General features: G+C 45.0%; 2 protein-coding genes across 3 annotated transcripts in view; one reads left to right on the top strand and one right to left on the bottom strand.

Moving 5' to 3' along the window:
- LOC139752132 (uncharacterized) overlaps nucleotides 1-10,604 on the top strand; it is a 203,406-nt gene extending 192,802 nt beyond the window's left edge. The window contains exons 6-8 of the mRNA XM_071668052.1: nucleotides 2,655-2,834; nucleotides 3,073-4,067; nucleotides 4,109-10,604. Coding sequence (XP_071524153.1) covers nucleotides 2,655-2,834; nucleotides 3,073-4,067; nucleotides 4,109-5,556 — 2,623 coding nt within the window. The 3' untranslated portion in view covers nucleotides 5,557-10,604. The remainder of the gene's footprint in view (nucleotides 1-2,654; nucleotides 2,835-3,072; nucleotides 4,068-4,108) is intronic.
- Nucleotides 1-19,694, bottom strand: part of sina (seven in absentia) — a 271,097-nt gene that overhangs the window by 236,597 nt on the left and 14,806 nt on the right. The window lies entirely within an intron of this gene.

Below are 19,694 nucleotides of genomic sequence, written 5' to 3'. Positions count from 1 at the left end.
TTATAAACCATACTGATGACGTAGTGAACAATTTCTCGATAGATATAGGGATAAAACAAGCAGAGAACATAACATGACTTTAAAGAAGCTTGTTAGAAGGGTTGGATAGAAGTACTTATATGATATAAGAATAACAGATGAATGAAATAAACTGAATGAGGAAAAAGTAACGCCAGACAACATACAGACGTTGCTACAGTTGTATGGCAATAGAGATGGTTCACAAGATGTGGCTTCACGAGTGAAAAAACTCCCACCCTGTACAGTATCAGTCGGTAATTACAGATACAAACAGTGCTAGTTTATTCTGACGAGGCTTACTAACCTCAATGTTACACTGAATATAAACTAAATCAGTTCCTGTATAGAACGAATGACTAAGATAGAGATACAAGTAGCTTTTGCGTTTTAGCTCTATTAAATCGAAGTTATTGCTTCCGTATTCGGAGATACTGCACACGGCCGATCTGAGAGAGGATATATGCTCAGCACGAGATAGAAAACGAGCATTAGAAAAAAGAGGAGGGAGGGCAAGTTGAAGTATGTCAAGTAGATTCATCAGCATAAGAATAGATGAAGTTAGAAGTAGAAGAAAGAAGGTGGTTCATCGCGAGAAGAATGTAGGTGATGGGACAGAACCCTTAGGAACGCCACAGGTGATAGGATAGAAAGGGAAAATCGCTCCATCAACGACCACTGCAGTAGAACGGTTAGAGAGGAAACAACACAAGAGGGAACAGAGAGAAGCAGAAAGAAAAAAAAAAGGAAACGAGTTTGCAAAGCAAAGACATATGCCACACCCTGTCAAATGCTTTGGATATGTGCAGGGCTACGATAAGATTTTCTCCAAAATCCCACAGAGAGGAGGACCAGAGGCGAGTCGCATAGGAGAGATCATCAGGAGAGGCAGCACTGCGAGGTCCGTGTTAGTGATGAGAAAGAAGAGAATGGAATCCCAAGTGTTTAAGAAAGTGAGAGTTAAAGAATCAGAGTCCAAGAAACAGTCTTGAATGAGATAGAAACAGGATAGCAAAGCATAAGGAGAGTTTAGGAGTCAGTCTTATATAGGGAGGAAGCTGTACAGCAAGGTATAAGGTACCTCCTCAACCACCTCTCCCTCCGGCTCAACTGATGGTAGGAGAAAAAAAAAAAAGCGGGAGGAGATGCCATGTACCACGCAAAGAGCACAATGCTTGGAATTTACACTTAAAAGTGTGAACGGGAAAGATATCTACGTACTCCCAGTAGACGTGGCCAAGTTTTTCCTGTAGTATACATATAAAAAAGTTACCTGCATTACTTCTTGAAGTATGTCGCTCCATTGATAGATAAATAGCCTAGATATCTTCTAAGGGAACTTCCTAGTAAGGTTATATTTGGTTAGGTGAAGTTATGTGGGTTAGGTTAGGTTAGGACGCGGGAATCGTGGTGACGAAGTTGACTTACCACTTTAAAAGGATGAGGTAGTGTGAAATATGTGGGTGTGAGTAAAGTGGGTGAGTGATGTCATGTGGATGTGTGTGCGTGCTATGATTGTGAGAGTTAGGTATACCTGCGAGTGACCTGAGCCTGTTAATGACACGGGTATGTTAATGACATGACAGGTGAGGATATGAGTGACTTACGTGTGTGTGTGTGTGTGTGTGTGTGTGTGTGTGTGTACTCAAGGTAGCTTTACACTTGTGTGTGTGTGTGTGTGTGTGTGTGTGTGTGTCATGGGCATATTAGCGAAGTGATTTATAAGAATGGGTAGGCGAGTTAAAGCAGGTTTACACGACGCGAGTGTGTGAGTAATGTGGAGGTAATGAGCGTGGATGTGTGAGTAACGTGAGTGTCAATGATGGTAGTTTGTGAGCAACGTGGGTGAGTGTGCTAGTTACTGGTCAGCGAAGATGACCATCTTAGGCATTACCACTAATCAATGTACGTGTGCATTTTGTTCATGCCAGTGGTAGGGTAGACAGTGGCCCCTGAGTCATGCCAGTGGTAGGGTAGACAGTGGCCACTGAGTCATGCCAGTGGTCGGGGGTACAGTGGCCCCCCCGAGTCATGCCAGTGATAGGGTAGACAGTGGCCTTTGAGTCATGCCAGTGGCCGGGGAGACAGTCGTAAAAAAAAATACAAAAAACTGAGGTAAGTAAAGGAATGACACTTGACAGCCACTGGCTGCGCAACCGTCACTAACCCACATGATACGCAGGCGGGTAGTACTGGTAATATACCTCCCTGGTCGAGAGAGAGAGAGAGAGAGAGAGAGAGAGAGAGAGAGAGAGAGAGAGAGAGAGAGAGAGAGAGAGAGAGTCGACTGTAAGGATGGAGATATGAAGCAATTCCCAAAAACAAGTCCCATAAATCACGTTTCGACCTCAGATTATATTGGATAACGAAGGGTAAAAGTATGTTTGGCCAGTTTCATGGGTACTTGTGAAGGTGGTGCCTCCTTGTGGGAAGGGGTAGCTACTTACTGGTGGAGGTAGTAGGTGCTAGACAAGCTTGGATATATCTTGATAGCATTTTCTTTAATGATGTTTCCTGTTGAGGGTAACAGGTTATCGTGATGCCCGAGATAACACATCTGCGCAGCTGGTCAGGTGGCACAGACAACGCAAAATATACGGGATATTATCAACTGATTTCAGCCTTGTCCTCCACAGGTCCCTGGGCGTGCTGACCTACGTGCTGCTGACGGGGTTTCTGCCGTTCGGTGGCGAAACAGATCAGGAAACCTTCTTGGAGATCACGCTGGGAGAGCTCGACTTCCCTGAGGAACTGTTCGAGGACATCTCTGCCGAGGCCATCGACTTCATCAAGAAGCTCTTAGTTCGCAAACCCCAGTATGATGTTCCTCTCATGTTGAACTGTGACATGGTTTTCCTAATTCTGAGATTATAAATCACTCCTTAATTTTCTCTATAGGTGTCTTGTTCAAACATGATGCCTCGAATTTCTTGTTTTCTTAAAACTTTACTCTAGATGGATTGTCAAAGGAATATTGATATTTGCTCCACTGACATTGATATAGTTTGTGAATTGCTTTTGCCTTAATTGAAGTCCCTCTCTCTCTTTCGCCAGGTCTCGGATGAGCGCCCGCGAGTGCCTTGAACACTCGTGGATGAAGGCCGACCTCAGCAAGGCAAAGATTCCCCCACAACCTGTCCATACGTCACCGACCTCGTCACTGTCTATTCCCACCACAACCACAGCCTCACCTGGACCCACGACGACTCATTCCTTACCCTGTGATGTTCTCCGCCCACACACCAAGACTACCAACATTCACTCCCCGTCTCTCATGTTGGCGCTGTCGGATATAATAACATCCTCCAGCGGTCTGGATCTCTACGCCAGATCCTGCGGCTCTCTCAGCAACACTCCTTTGGTGTTGACCCCTACCAACACCACTCCCGCCGACCTCACGCCTAACAACAACACGCCCACTGTCCTCACGCCCATGAGTTCCTCCCCGCGAGATATCGGTTTGCCTCCCATCCACCCCTTAACTGGACCGAGAACGTCTGCAGTCAACTCCACCCACTCCTCTACCAACTCGCTCTACCGCGGGGGGTCACGGCAGTCGCTCGATCGCGCCAGAAGTCTGTCCAAATCTCGCGAAGTGTTGTTCGAGAGGATGCAGATGTCGAATCAAAGGAAAGTGCTTTCCAAATCTCGCGAGCGTCTTCAGGAGGGTCGATTAGGTCTTTCCAGGTCCCGGGAAGACTTATGGGCCCTGAAATCTTTCTCACATTCCGAAGAAGCCTTATCAGTGTTCAACTGGTTGAACCAAGACGATTCATTATATAAAAGTTGTAATAATGTCTTCCTTCCCATGTTGCCAATGCTCGATGAAAACAGGGTATCTGGACGTTTGTACAAAAGTCTGGCATCCATTGATAAGATAGATGAGGTCGGGACGGAGCCAAATGTGTGCAACGAACGACAAAGCATCTTCGACTCGCGCTTCTCCATAAACGACGAGGAATATAACCATCTCATCACCAGTTACAACACAGCCGTCAACAGCCACCGCAAAACACCACCAAGAGGCCGAATCAAAGAAGAGCGTCGGGGTAGCACTATACCTGAGGAACCACTGTCGGGAGGTGGTCAGGTGGTGGTCGAAGCGCGAGCACCAGTAACAAACGATGTTCCCGACACAGTAAACCCGAATCCCAACTCACTCAGAAGGTACCAAAGATGAGTCGAGCAGAGCGGATAAAGCGGGAGACCCACAGAAGACGCAAGGGAAAGAAAGAGAAGGACAAACAACGAACCGAGTCGCCTCGCAGTAAACAGCAGACGACTGATAGCGAAGTAGTCAAACCTGTTGATAAACCTGTGGATAAACCGTCTTCCTCCTGTCAGGCCCCGTCACCCACTAGGAGGCGAGGGTCTGTCTCACATGTAGAACAGAGAATTCAGGAGAGACACGAGAGACAACAAGAAAAACTGGAGAGACAAGAACGTCAGGAGAAGCTTGAGAGGCGAGGCTCTGGGAAGGGCAGTAGTGTCAATACCCGAAGGCGCGACTCCGGGGAAGGTAAAGTCAACCAGAAGGAGAGAACGAAGAATACCAAAAACAAAAACAGTGATGCTGACGTCAGCAGACCCAGAAGCACGTCCACGTCCAAACAGACGAAGGTGAACAAGACGAGGTCGAACAGCAGTGATGCTTCTCCCGCCTCGTCTCTCGAGAGCGTCAAGGAACTTACGTATTACAAAAAAGTTTCGCCTAGAAATAGCCAGCCATCCGAGACGAAAGAATCGCCAAAAAACTCGCCATCGGCATCAAACGTTACAATCGCGCATAGAAAAGAAACAGAGAAGAGAACCGACATGGATGAGGCTTACGTCTCACTGGAGGAACCTGTCGACGACGGCATCTTCAGCAGGAGTGAGAGTATGGACAGCACCAACACTGTGGAGTCAGATCACACCGTACGCGCCACAGACACCTCTTCAGATACCATAGAGTCAACTCACATGTTCTGTGGTGCCTTCGAGACTGGATGCAGTGACACAGGAGAAAAACCGATTCAGATACAACTCTCAGAAAAGCACGAATTGGAAATAGCGAAGGAAAACCCGACAGTCTCAGAGGACACGACAGACGAGGTGAAACCCTCGCCGTCAGAGAGCATAACGGAGTTGTCAGCTATCAACGAGGAAGAAGAGGACGAGAAGAGCGTGTTCGTTCGGTCCATCTCCACCAGCAGCGACATCGGCAGTATGCTCAGCGAAAACAGCGAGGCGGATAAAGAAGACGCCTCCCACAAGCACCATGAGAACGACCACATAGCCGCCTTAAACTGGAAACTTCGAGGCAGGTCGTTGAGTATGCAGCCCAGTGATCCGCCTCCTTTCTCCCACCTGCACCTCTGTAGGTCGAACTCCTTCAACCTGGGTATGCCCATCGAGAGCTTAGTGGCCTCACCTTGGGATGACGTGTGTGAGGGCGCCGTCAGTCGGGCCCTCGAAATGTTCAAGCTAAAGTCATCAGACATGACAACAGCAGGTAGAAATTTTCAGGAGAGACGGACGTCCCTCCATAGTCAGTAGTGAGGCGCCATGGGTCATGAGGGGTCATGACCCATGGATATATATATATATATATATGTCGTGTACAAAAAAAAAAACAAGCATGAAATATTAAGAGTCGTGAATGTTACGTCATCGGATCATAAAGTCAAGAGCAGCAGCATCACTTGTCAAGACTCATGAGAAGTGAGCTGGGAGGCGCCAGACACCTAGTAGTGGGGCTCATGAGTGGTGAGGTAAGAGGCGCCAAACACCGGGCAGTGAGGCTCATGAGTGGTGAGGTAAGGAGGCACCAGACACCAAGCGGTGGGACCCCTTATTCTTCTGCTTCATCTCAACTGTATAAAGGTAACATGTACGATATGGTGCCGGTGACCCACACAGAAGCTTATGCTATATGTTCGTGGAGCTAAAGACTATATAAACATGGACAAAGGGATGTAGTGAAATATATGTATATGAATGGGAACATTGAAGAAGGTGCTCTTAAACGTGGACCCTAAACGAGTGTACATTAAAAAAACAAAAAGACGCTTAACGTGAGTACGTGCATTAACTAGAACGCACTGCTGTCATAATGAGGCTCTGTCAATATTCTCAATTGTGATTCTCCTATTTCAGGGCTCCAGCCAACGTAGTGATACGATGTAACATTGTTGATAAAAGCTTGTGAATATATCTTTCATCATGAAGCACTTGACATGCGAGTGCCTGGAATATGGTAAACAGCTTTAAGCTATGTACATAAAACTACTTGTGAGTTACTTTAAGGTTATCGGGTATATCGGTGAAGGCGTTCCCCTTATAACAACCTCTTCCTTGTTATCGGCTAGAATAGGCCGATATATTTCACGTTTTCTTTTGGAGTATTTACACATTTAAGACTCAACTTTTCTATCGGCTTTATATTAATTGAATGAATGATTATACATATATATATATATATATATATATATATATATATATATATATATATATATATATAAGTGTGGATAGCAACTCTTCTTGTAAACATTGTTAAAATGACCACTTTTTTTTCCGATTTTTTCAAGTATGTAATTAAATCTGTTTACATGGCTGGAAAGGTTGCCTCGAACTTTACAATTTCAATCATCAAATCATCTTCAGGAGCGTGTGGAGAGGTCAGTCGAGCAGGTGGGAGTAATTGTGCGGGTGGCAGAGTGAGGCTGGGGAATGCCTGTAGACAGACGAGGGTGTAGCTCTACGCGCTCTTTGGTTCTAACGTGCTGTGTAGCATTTAATTGTAGTATCCTGTCTTGCCTCTTGTTGTGGTTGTAAGTTCTAGGCTGTTGCTCCTCGAAGATGATCGATGCTTCGGCGATGTGTAGGAGTCTTATATCTTGTTAACGACGGAGTATTCTTGGAGACTTAACAGTTGTCCTGTGTGAGGGCAGTGTTATGCATCTTGGTGTCATGTAGTTTAATCGATCCTTCTTGTAGATGTAGTGCAAGTTTTCTGGACAGTGTGCAGATTGTGTCTCCCTCGTAGATCCTGCTGGTCAAAAGTTCACAGTCTCTTTGTCGACATTTTAACTCTTCAACAAAGTTGGATTCTTGTAACGTGTCTCGTTTTCTATACAGCTGGTTGTACTTCTGTAGTACGAAACTAACTTGACTTTATTGACGTTTCTGGAGACGCTGTCTCATTATACGCGTTCATCTGTCCTACTTACATCTGGTAGCGGTAATATATTCAGTGTATTGTGTTTCCTGGAGTTTCTACCTCCGCGAGTTTGTGTTGCGCGAAGAATTTCAGTTTCTCGGAGTCGTAGTTCTTGTAGCCGTTGTTAATTAGGGTCTGTTTGATGCGCCGTGTTTCTGTGTGGATGTCAACATACCCCTCCACCTCCAAGAAGGCTTCATCAAACTACATGTCGCCAGGAATCATAACACTGAACCCTCACACGAAAGACTATTGTTAAATCTACAAGGATACTACGCCATCAACTAGACACAAGACGCCGAGACGTTGCCGACGCAATAATAATCAAGGAACAATGAAAAAGGATCGACAGTCAGAACACGTGCCAAGACAGGATACTACAGCTGAATGCTCCAGCACATAGACATCTAATGAGCGCACAGAGCTACGTGCACGTCCCGCCTAACAGGTCTTACCCAGCCTTACCCTGCTACCCACAATCACTCACACTTGCTCCACTGTCCTCTGCACACGCTCCTACAGAATCTGGCAAAAAATATGGTTATCTGGTCATTCTGACAGTGTGTATATATATACCCCGACCCCATCGGCAGATGGTTACACCGTGGATGTGAGAAGTCGCCTTTAGCAACTCTGTATCACTGTTACTGGATGGAAAGTAGTCGTCTTACATATGGGCCCTTTTGCTGAAAGAGGAGGCCATCATTTCCCTGCTTCTTCATGGAGTGAATCCTCAATACTGCAGGAACCCTTTGGAAAGTCTTGTGGTTGCATGATGATAATCGTTCTATTTGAATCTATCTTTGTCCACGTACTTCACCCTCCTGCATGTTCGGGTCCCGGTCAACCAAAATATTTTTCATTCAATTCTTTGATCTCCAATTTGATTTTCCCTTTCTTCTTGTCCTCTCCACTCTCGACATATATCCTCTTTCTTAATCTCTCCTCGCTCATCCTCTTCATATGTCCAAACCATTTTCCACACCCTCTTCAGCTCTCTCAATCGCACTTCTAATTACCATACCTCTCTCTCTCTCTCTCTCTCTCTCTCTCTCTCTCTCTCTCTCTCTCTCTCTCTCTCTCTCTCTCCACTTTATCACTCGATCAAACACCTCTCACCACAGATTGTCCTCAAACATATTTCAAACACATACATCCTCCTCTGTAACCCACGCTCTTACAACATTAATGGGGCGACTATACCTTCAAACACACCCATTATCGCCCCCCCCCCAGATGATGAGGTCTCTCTTCACACTCCCCAGCGCTCCAAGGACCTTCGCACCTTCAGCCATCCTATGACTTACTTCTGCTTCCACGGTAAGCTTAATGTATACCCTGATCTAATATCTGTAACTTTTGGTATTTTTCTTCTGTTGATAAAATTTCTGGAAAACCACCTTATCCACCTCAACTCCGTTTGGCTCCTTCACCGATGTTCCCATTGGTTCTCTTGTTTTTCTCGCACTATCAGTCTCCTTCCAAAACATCTTATTCTCCCCGAGATTTAGTGATACTCACACACTCCAGGTCTCACTTGCTCTTTTTCAGGCCTTTATCTTCCTTCTGACATCCTGCCGCTTTTTCTCGTACGTCTCCCAATCACTAGTACTCCTTTTGTGTAAGTACTACCCATATACATCTCTTCTCTTCCACATGCAAGTTCGTCATCCCACCACTCTCTACTTTTCTCACCTGCCCACTGTCTATCTTCCACATGTCACAAACTTCTCTCGCACATGCCAGCACCGCTTCCCTAAATACCTCCCACTTCTCACTCCCCCTGTTTTGTTTACTCTCACCTTATGCCGTTTTTTACCTAATCTTTCCTAGTTATTTTCCACACAAGCCCCTTTTCCAAACTAACACTTTCACTACCCTCTTCTTACTCTTATCATTTCTTCTTTTCCTAGAGCCTCTACAGATCTTCACACTTGCCTCCACCAGGTGATGATCAGACAACCCAATACCTGCCCTTCTCAGCAAATTCAAATCCAAGGGCCTTTCTTATGTACGCATACTAACACAAATTTCTTTGTACATATGTGATTTCTCCAAGGATCCCTTTCTTGAAAGGCTCCCTCTATTACTTCAGACCCATTTCCAAGAAGCTCCTGCAGCCATAAGGATGCTCTACTTCTAGTAGCAAGGAATGATGTACTCCTTTAGAGAGAAGGTCTTCCAGAAGACTCTGTTGTCGAGAGACGATGGTACAACCCCGCCGAAAGTTGACCTCTCGCACTCGACTTAACCACAAGGAGGCCGAGGCTAGGATGTGTGTGTGTGTGTGTGTGTGTGTGTGTGTGTATGAGAGCGAGAGTGTGATTGAGTGTGTGCACGCACGCGCTTATGTGTGTGTTTAATTTCTTTCGTTCAGAAACTTTCGCCTTAAACTTAGGTTACGTTTGTATAACAACTTTCTAAACGTCACTGAGCAGATCACCATCAAACGAGTCATAACGAGGCTTAAGTTGTCGTGACGCAACAGAGGCTACAGTGAACAGGTCACGTTGAGGGTACACACACCCATGAACTGTGTCTTGCTAGTCAGTGTACCATTAGCTGCAGTGACGGACGTGTGACGCGCGCTACCCGGGCCCCAGCCTTGGCACTGCTCAGCCTTGTCTGGCTTGTCCCTGCGGCTGTGAGGGCAGCACTTGCCAACAGGAGGATGCTAGAATGGGTAGGTGGTGGCAGCCATGACCCTGGGACGTGAGAGGTGAGGGTAGAGTGTGAGGCAGCACATGTGCCACTCATGGGAGGCGAGAGAGTGTGTAATATTACATGTCCACCCATGGAAGGTAAGGGAGAGGGGGAGGTAGTACATGTACCACCCATGGGAGGTGAGGGAGTGTGAGAGTGACGAAGTACATGTACCTCCCATGGGGGATGAGAGGGTGTGTGAGAGGTAGTATATGTGCCACCCATGGGAGGTGAGAGAGTGTGTGTGTGGGAGTGTTGCAGTACATTACCACGCATGGGAGGAGAGGGAGTGTGCGAGAGTGAGGTAGTACATGTGCCACCCATGGGAGGTGAAAGAGGGAGTGAGGTAGTACGTATGCCACGTATGGGAGGTGAGAGAGGGAGAATAAGAGTAAGGAAGTACGTATGCCACGTATGGGAGGCGAGAGGGAGAATAAGAGTAAGGTAGTACATGTGCCACCCATGGGAGGTGAGAGAGTGAGTGAGGTTGTACACGGGTCAGCATCTCTGCCGCCACTCGGTGTTCTGCGCCCCCGACCTGGCCCGCGCGCGTCTCGGCAATAGTTTCAAGTCAGCCGAAACCAAAGGAGATGTATAATAAAAAACTTGTATTCTTAATGTTTCTCTGAGGTGATCCAGGACACTGAATTATTGGATATTAAAGATGTTGATTATAAATTCATTGTTGGTTTTATTAAACCTAAAGTGTACACGGGGGTGATCATAGTACTTGTATTTAAGGAAAAGTGAAAAAATCTTAATAATGAATTATTATGAATGGAGCTAATATCTTCATCTATTGGGCACCAATGAGTCGCTATATCCCATAGCAGTAAAGTAAAGAAAAGCTGTACCTTGCAATACAATAGAGTAACTGCGCCAATGGCATCAGAGAGAAGCTCTACCCTATATAAGCTACAGAATATCTATCCCATTAGAATATATTGTCATTATAGAACTGTATCCCAAAGTATCATAGAGCTGTATATTATGACGCCATGATAACCCACCCTGGTATAATTTTGCACTTGTAACAAGTCCAACACCAGGGTCACCAAGACAACAGGTCTATCACCAGGGTAACCACGACAAGTCCAACACCAGGGTCACCAAGACAGCAGGTTTCAACACCAAGATCATTAAGACAAACGGTCCATCAGCAGTGTCATTAAGACAATAAGTCCAACACCAATGTCAGCACAGCATCAGGCAGGTCACTGTGTTACAAAAAGGACATCAGTGTGGTGACTGAGCCAAGAACTATATGATCCCTGGTGGGAATGAAATCTTAAACCGCTATGTAATCGGGTGCTGTAATTCGAGTTCAAGATTAGCATAAATATTACAACCAATAATCAAAAATAGTGAAAATTAGAAGGATTGGTTTACTTTCCCTTATAGCAAACATAGAGTCCTAAATCCTAATCATTCTCCATACAAAATTTCCTTAACATTAGTGTGTTTACTTTCCCTTCTAGCAACCGTAGAGTCCTAAATCCTTATCATTCTCCATACAAAATTTCCTTAACATTAGTGTCTATAGAGTCTCTCACAGGCTCCTTGTGTACAGGGTGGGACGCTATCATGTAAGGTTTTACCGACAACTGCTTCACAATTTTCCGAAACGGACCAAAAGTGAATTTCTAACCGATTAGTTTGGATAGCAACCTGAAAGAAGATCTGTGAGAGTTTTGACAATGATTGTAGAAGATATACCTAAGGGAATGGCTTCTGATCGTCCAACGTGGCTGATAATTGCAGAACCCCAGGTTTACCATTTGTTAAGGGGCCAACGCAATCCATGATGATGGTACCATAATATTGTTTCGTGGCACAGATGGGCTTTAGCGGAGCAGAGAGAATTACACGAAGGATTTCCCCACTAGCTGATACTAGTGACATGCAAGACACTACCTTGACGTACTATACACGTAAATGCCTACCAGCAATGAGGAAGACTAACTAGTCCACGTCTATAAGGGACGAGAACAATTACTGATGCAATATTCATCATTAAGAATCTCGATGAGTAATTCCTCAGCAAACTAGAATCAATCACTACTTGCAAGTAATAACCTGTATCACAACCTTTGGTCCAAAAGTAAAGCTAAAGCATTCAGCAATTCTACATCCTCAGTTCTGATAAGCTTGTGTAGCTACTTATAAACTCATGTCACTTAACGATTACAGTTACCACCATAGCAACAAGGAAGGTAAGGTTCTGCGAATTGCCAGTGTTATCCTTAAACATCCCACTCGTCTCCAAATCATCAGAACCACAACAACAACGGGGCTTTGGCGCAAAAGAAGGTCACTCAACTGTGTCGTGTACAACGTAAAATAATCTTAGAAAAATAAAGATACATGAACAATTAATGTAACATTAAGATATTTGATCACATCCTCTGAGACCAAAAGAGTAAGCGAGGCTCAGGAACTAGCAGTAGGGTAGGGCAGGGGAGTTCCTGGTGCCGCGTCCAATCACAAAGATTATATATATATATATATATATATATATATATATATATATATAATCCCTGGAGATTGGGGAGAAAGAATACTTCCCACATATTCCCTGCGTGTCGTAGAAGGCGACTAAAAGAGGAGGGAGCAGGAGGCTGGAAATCCTCCCCTCCCGTTTATGATTTTCCAAAAGAAGGAACGGAGTGGTGGGCCAAGTGAGGATATACCCTCTAAGGCTCACTCCTCTGTTCTTAATGCTACCTCGCTAACGCGGGATAAGGCGAATATGTATAAATGTATATACATGCACATATATATATAAATTCGTTTTTGATATGGACTCTTACTAAATCATAGAGTTCAGTCTCCCCCTCATCAACTATGGCCACATATAATTCTTTCTCAAGAGAGAGAGAGTAAAGTTCTATTTCCTATGACTAACTTTCCGTAAGTGTAACATATCCATTTATGGCTAGTTTAGTTAATAATGGTTATTTACAGTGTCTCTCCATGTCTCGGCTCGAGCGATTATGTCGGGGTTTCTCCGAGTTGACATATGCAGTTGGCGCTTTTCTTTTTGAAGTTCCACTTTCGGCATTACCATCATAGCCCTCAAGTTCATCGTTCGATTTCATGCTGGTCTTGCGCAACACCATTCCTTGAACCGAGCCATATGTTTAGACTGCACTGACCTGACCCCCACACCTGATTGGTCATTCGTCCCTGTCAGGACGACACTTGGGTTGGGGTCAATGTTCTCTGAACTTTACTCAAAACAACTCATTTTCTAACTTTACTAGACATGTTTCTAATGTGTCCATCTAATCCTCTCCCCAGCCATGGTGTTCCAATCTTATCAAATGAAATTCATCTCTTGCGAACAGGTTTCTGTTAAGTCATCCCACGGACCTATAAAACGAATGCCGTTCTCACCTCGCAAAATTTCCTACTTACCTCTAGCAATTGCCTGCCACAAAAGCGAACAGTGTGTCACCATTATTAGTTGCATAATAATCCCTCAGAACACGAAGAAAGAACATCAGAACAAGGGAGACGAGTCAAGTGCTTCATCATCATAAGAGAATCAAGGGAAGAGTCGAAGAGGATCATATACTCGATACCTTTGATCAAAACAAACAAACTCCCCAATATGGCAACAAACAGAGTAGTATTGACACATCTTAAAGATTCCAGACTTTAAATTCTGATTTTCGTGTGTGTATATCAGAAAGTTCGTTGGGCTGGAGAGAGAAGTCAATATTAAATGATTATTTGTCCTCAGCAGATATTAATTCATTAAACTAATGTTCCCTTAGAGTGTGCACCCCACTGTCAGCAGAGGTGGTCAGGTGGCTAGTTGTGACCCAGTTACCTACATCTATCCTTCCTCTCCTCAGATTTTATACTTTCGTCAATACATTGTACGTTAGAATGGCAGAGCGATTATCATTAGTAGTAGCAGTAGTCGTAGAAGTAGCATTAGCAGTTGCCAGCCTCGTCAGCTTCTATCATGCCTCCATCATACACTTCATAAATGCTCTCGTGTAAAATTATGTTCAGCGAGGATCCTAATGAACCATGTTCATTATTCTGAGATCACTGATAACGACCGAATTGGAAGCAGCTGACGCTTCTGATGGTTTAGGAAAAAATAAATGTATAAAGAAACATTATTAATGAAAATGCTAATCAGCTTGAGCCTGACATCGATTCAAATATATATATATATATATATCTGTGCATGAGTATGTAGTTACCTAAATGCAATTACCTGCTTTTACAAACGTGTGTGTGTGTGTGTTCACAGAATAATTCAATCTATTTTGATTTCATGAAAAAGTTTAATCCATCTCTGAAGATGTCAACATCACACATTAGCCACCGTGTGTCGCAACATTTCTCAAAAGGTTCGTCTGTGTTTCGGCTACCGGGAGGCAGAGGCGCTAGGGTATATATCTGAGGAGCTCATCATCACGCCAGTATGCACTCGCTCGTATCACTTTAAGTACGAGCTTACCGTGGTGCAAATGTGTATGTATCAGCATAATGTGGGTATAAACAAACCGGGCGGGGTACAACATGGAGAAGCGTCCTCACCTCATTTTGAGCTGGGGACTGGGTTCAACCTGTGGGGGTACACTGCCCTCGAGTTTCCTACGAAGCATCATCTTCCTAAACTCCGTTTTGCTTTGTGTCTTTAAGAGGTTGTGTGTCAAGTGAGAATGCTTTCATTTTTAGGTTCTTAGTCTACTGGTTTTCAGTCTACAAGTCCCTATGTCTGTAGGTCCTTGTCTACTGGTCCTAAGTCCAAAAGTTCCCAGTTTAAAGGTCCTTATTGTAAATGACCCTTATAGACCTCAGTCTATAAGTCCCTAATCTACATGACCCTAGTCTATAAGCCCTAAATCTACAGTACCTCAGCCTACAGAGCCCAGTCTACAGGTCCCCTGTCTACAGGAGCCTAGTCTACAGGTCCCCATTCTACAGGAACCTAGGCTACTGACTTGCCCTTTAGGAAGGTCGTCATCCCTTCCCTGTTCCTCTGGTTTGTGGTAGCAAGTGTTGGTGATGACCCAACACTTCGTACCACAGTGATGGACGACAGATTACCAACAGCCGGAAAACGCATGGATAGAATAATCAAGAACCGTAAAAGAGCGGAATTAAATTTACATTCTAATCGAAGTAGTTAAGTTCAGCTTAGCAGACACCTGTGCTGAATACAGCCTTTGTCAGCATTTTTTCGTATGTCGATGTGGCGTCTTGTCACATGTCTCAGACCTGTACCATGACACTCTGGCAACCTCTTGGTCAAAACCACTGAACCCAAATGCATTAAATTCTATTCCGTGTTATTTTCTTTTCCTTTATGGATGAAAATTTGAGAATTTCCCACGACTCTGGTCTTCATTTACTATTCGCCCACGTATCATATATCACAGTGTCCTGCGGCTATAGATTATATTCCTCAATTTCTAACCAATATACACCCTTTGTGTTGGCTTTCCTTGTGCTCTCAAAGACTAATGCTGCAGCTGAATGTGTCACCTCTCTAGAGTACGACTGTATCGTCCCACGTTCTGTACTGAAAAAATACGTGCGTGACTGCTATTTGTCTGTTAGAAGGAGAGACTTTTACCCTCGTATTGCCCCGTCTGTTTACATTGTATGTGTACCATGGCGACCTTTTGTACACACACGGACCCCCAGCTCACGCCGGGTACACATTCATCAACCAGTTCCGTTGGGATGGGCAAACGTTTGTGAGCCGTCTGCCCTATCCGGGACTCGAACCCGAGCCCGTTAGATTGGTAGGGTTACATTTCTAACCACTACACCATAAAGGCTTTGTAACTACATATTTGTGATAACCTATTTGGGCAGCAGAGTGGAAGGAAATTCCAAACACGTGGAGTGCCACCCCTCCACCTTTCTCTACTTACATACAACTTTCTAAACTTGTATATCATCAGCGTTCATAATTTCATCAGATTATTCCACTCCTCCACAACTCTGACGCCATAAAAGCACTTCATCTTACACAATACTTGTCACGGTCTGTGATCCCTATACCTGGACATCTTTCAAAGAAGTGTTCGCAATCGGCAACATCAACCCGGTTTAGAAACTCGCAGGTTGTAATTGCCACCCCTTATTCTTTCCTCTTCCATGGCGGGCAAGTTTATAGCTTCTAATCTCTCACCGTAACTCAGTTCTATTACTTGTGGTACCATCTTTGTTGCCTTTCTTTCTTAGTCCTTTGTGCTACTTTTAAGTGCGGTTGACCAAACTTGAGAAGCATATTCTAGCTTTTGCCCAGCATAGAACGTGGATCTTTTTGCTGAATGTATATTTTTTACACTTAAAAGTCAAATGTACATCTCCATGGTGAGGTTCTGGCGACAGGTCATGTAGCTCGACTCCCATGTCCCTCTTATATACAAATACCTACACCACATCTCCTACTAGACAGTAACTGCAACCAGGCCTTCTTTCACTGTCTCCCTTATATTCAATTGGGTTGAATTTCATCAACATATATCAGCCCAGATTTGGAGTCTGTGTAAGTCTCCTTGCAGGCTGGTGCAAACCTCGTAATTCTTCGCATCCTTCATAGTCAACCGCAAACATATTCATGCATAATTCCAGTCTTGGCAAGTCATATACACAGACCATAGGTCCCAGGACTGATCCCTGTAGCACTCCAGTGGTGACCCCGCTTCATTTCGAGAAGGCTCCTCTGACATGCGTACGTCGTCTCCTTCCACTAACGCAGTTTTCTATCCATGGAAGGAGTCTTACCCTCCTCCTGTCTGCAGATCAAGCTTCTGCACCAGCCTCATGTGTGGTAGACGGTTATACACTCTCTCCGCACTTTGGAAACACGATGTTCACCCATCCTTCTCTTTGGTCTAAAGCGGTGCGCGCTCCCTCATGGACGCGCCTGATTTGCTACGTGTGCACACTCCCTATCAGTCGAGAGGAGAGGATAGCCATGCTGAAAACTGCAAATATTAACCGACATTCACAGTGCTGTCACCGGATGATGACCGTCACCATCCGGTAACGCTTGTCTACCAATGGGGGGTCTTAGCTACGTCTCTTCTTTATATATCAACTGACTGTTCCACGTCTTCTATTTCATGCTTGTATCTCCCCTGACGTTGTGATCATTTTACGAAAGTGCACTTGGGAACTTAACGTGAGAGTGAACATAAGATAGAGGTAAACATTACTTGGAAATGGAAAATAAGAAGTGTCAAGTGCTTTCACACGCACATACACACACACATATATATATATATATATATATATATATATATATATATATATATATATATAGTGTTAGTCAGAACTCTGATAATTCCAGATAAAACCATTGTCTTATCAGACATTAGCTAAACCTACATGAATGTGGCAGGACCTTGAAGCATCAGATTACCGCGGGGGCTCACAGTGGACGCCAGCAGGTGTGTGTCTGAGGCCTTTTACAGGCAGTCCGAGGCGCGCCTCGCCCGGGACGCCTAGCCTCACAGCTGGCGCCGCCCGCACACATTCACACACACACTACAGTTTCCTCCTCGCCTCTCAACACTGGAGAACATGAACTTGCAAACTGCATCTTACCCAAAACAAACGTAGATATCCTTACTATCCATACTTGTTTGCAGAACCCTAAGAAATGTGTGTTTCTTCATGTTGTCATTGTTTGCAGAACATCCATCGAACCCTGGGACGTGAAGACACTATCTAGTATACCGGAAGGCAGAAAATGTTAAGAGATATTATATGAAGACGAAATTGAGGGGCCATAACGACACTTGATAGAGGGTTGGCTGGGGCGTGACGCCAGGCGGGAGTGAGCGTGTGTGTGTGGATCTGTTACCGTGTAGGTTGGTGTCTGGTCGTGTCCACACATGACAGTATCCGGGTACTGGAGGCTGCCACTCTCAGGTATCTTGACGAGGGAATAACATGAAGGTCAGGCGTGTCGTGGAGTTGTATGATGAAGTTGTGTCGCGGAGTTGTGTGTTGGAGAAGCTGTGTAGTCTTGAAGGCGCATAGTGGTGTCAGCGTGTGTGTGTGTGTGTGTGTGTGTGTGTGTGTGTCTGCTTTTGGTTGGCATATACATAATGTCGCATACGTGCCGTGTTGTGCTCCAGCGATGTTGTCACAGCCACAGATGAACCTGATAACCACCAACCGGTCTACCAAGAACTTGCCCAAGCAGGGCCATCCTTCCCCCAAGCGCTTGGCGTAAATCTTAGCTCCGTTGCGACATACTGTCGCTCACTCACTACCTGGTAGTAAAATCACATTGATGAGGGTGGGGGAGGACCAGATCTTCTTATAGGTAGCCATTTGTGATCAGGGCTGCATGTAAAGGCGGATATAAAACAAAACCGTATTTATAAGGTTTTCAATCGTGTTTGTTGGTCCCCGGAGTGAGGTTGATATAGAGGTGTCCACACACGAGAGTTGGTCGGTACCTAGGCTGCTGCTTGCTTAAGGCAGTGGCTCTCCTTATAGCTAGGAGGCTGGAGGAGGGGGATCCTGACGGTCTGGTGTGGAGTTAGAAGGGCCTTTCTTCCTCTCCTTCACCTTCTTTATCTCCTATGTGTACGTCTTGAATCCCCTCCATTAAACTGTATCAGACTGCATTTCCGAGCTCCTGAACATCCCCCTCTCATGTTAAGACGTCTTTCATAGACTTTAACCTGTGTGTGTGTGTGTGTGTGTGTGTGTGAACACGGATTGCGACTGCAAGCAGTAAAGCCACTAACGAAAATTCAGCTTTGACGTGGCTTTATCATCATTAGCAAAGGAGCCTTGCTGACACTGCTCCTGTCTGGGGTGCAGCCGCGAAGCTGCATTAACCCCATACAGGGAGTTTTAGGGTTTTATAGTAAAAGTAATAATGATAATCCTAATGATAACTGATGGTTAACGAAGCAAATATTCAGGCAAACTTGGTTAACGAGACTATGACTACACACTAAAGCAAACAACTGGTTAACGAGGCTGAAATTACACACTGAGACAAAGCGTTTTACCAACGCTGTAAAGTGCAACGAATTGGTCAGGCATTAAGGAAATGCCATACCTCGCTGCTTTTGATCTGAGAAGATAAAAGGAAGTGTGGTGACGGCGATTACCTTGCAACACACGTGGGTGATGGATTATACAGGATTAATCACCGGTATGACGGATTACAGGACGTTCGTCGTGGGGGTCTATCATCCTGGGAAGAACAAAAGGGATGGAATACGTCTTGGTCTCCACCGTCATGGCTCGTGACCGATTCTTTTTTCCTTTTTTTCCCAGGATGATCAAGGATGCAACCTGCTCTAGCCTGACTTGAGTCTATTTCAAGAGTAGCTTAAAAGACATTCTATCTGTTGACTTAGAGTCAAATACTGCTCAAACGTAAGGCAATCTGACACACCACCAACCTTACGTATCAAGCCAATTCTCTTATTGTCTTTTTTCAATTCATCGATTTCTCCCAGTATTGGCCATCCTTGGGTAAGGAATACTAGAAGGTGATGGTCCATTGTTTACAGTGACATCCTCCCGCCAGCCATCACCCTCACTTGACCCACATCACACGTCTGAATGGGTCTTTGTCACTCCACCTCCCTCCCTACTGTGGGTCTCTTAACCTAACATGACTGGCGTCTGGGTAACGGCATCTGAGCGGCAACAGAAGTTGGCCAGCCAGTCGCACAACAGCCAGCAGCCTGGAATATGCAAAGAGGCCAGGAATCCCCGAGACGGTCGGCCACGCCTCCTGCTGGTGGTCTACCGA

This window comes from Panulirus ornatus, chromosome 12, assembly GCF_036320965.1.
Source record: "Panulirus ornatus isolate Po-2019 chromosome 12, ASM3632096v1, whole genome shotgun sequence".
Taxonomy (NCBI): domain Eukaryota; kingdom Metazoa; phylum Arthropoda; class Malacostraca; order Decapoda; family Palinuridae; genus Panulirus; species Panulirus ornatus.
The sequence above is the reverse complement of the archived record's forward strand: the minus strand, read 5'-3'. Positions and strand labels throughout refer to the sequence as shown.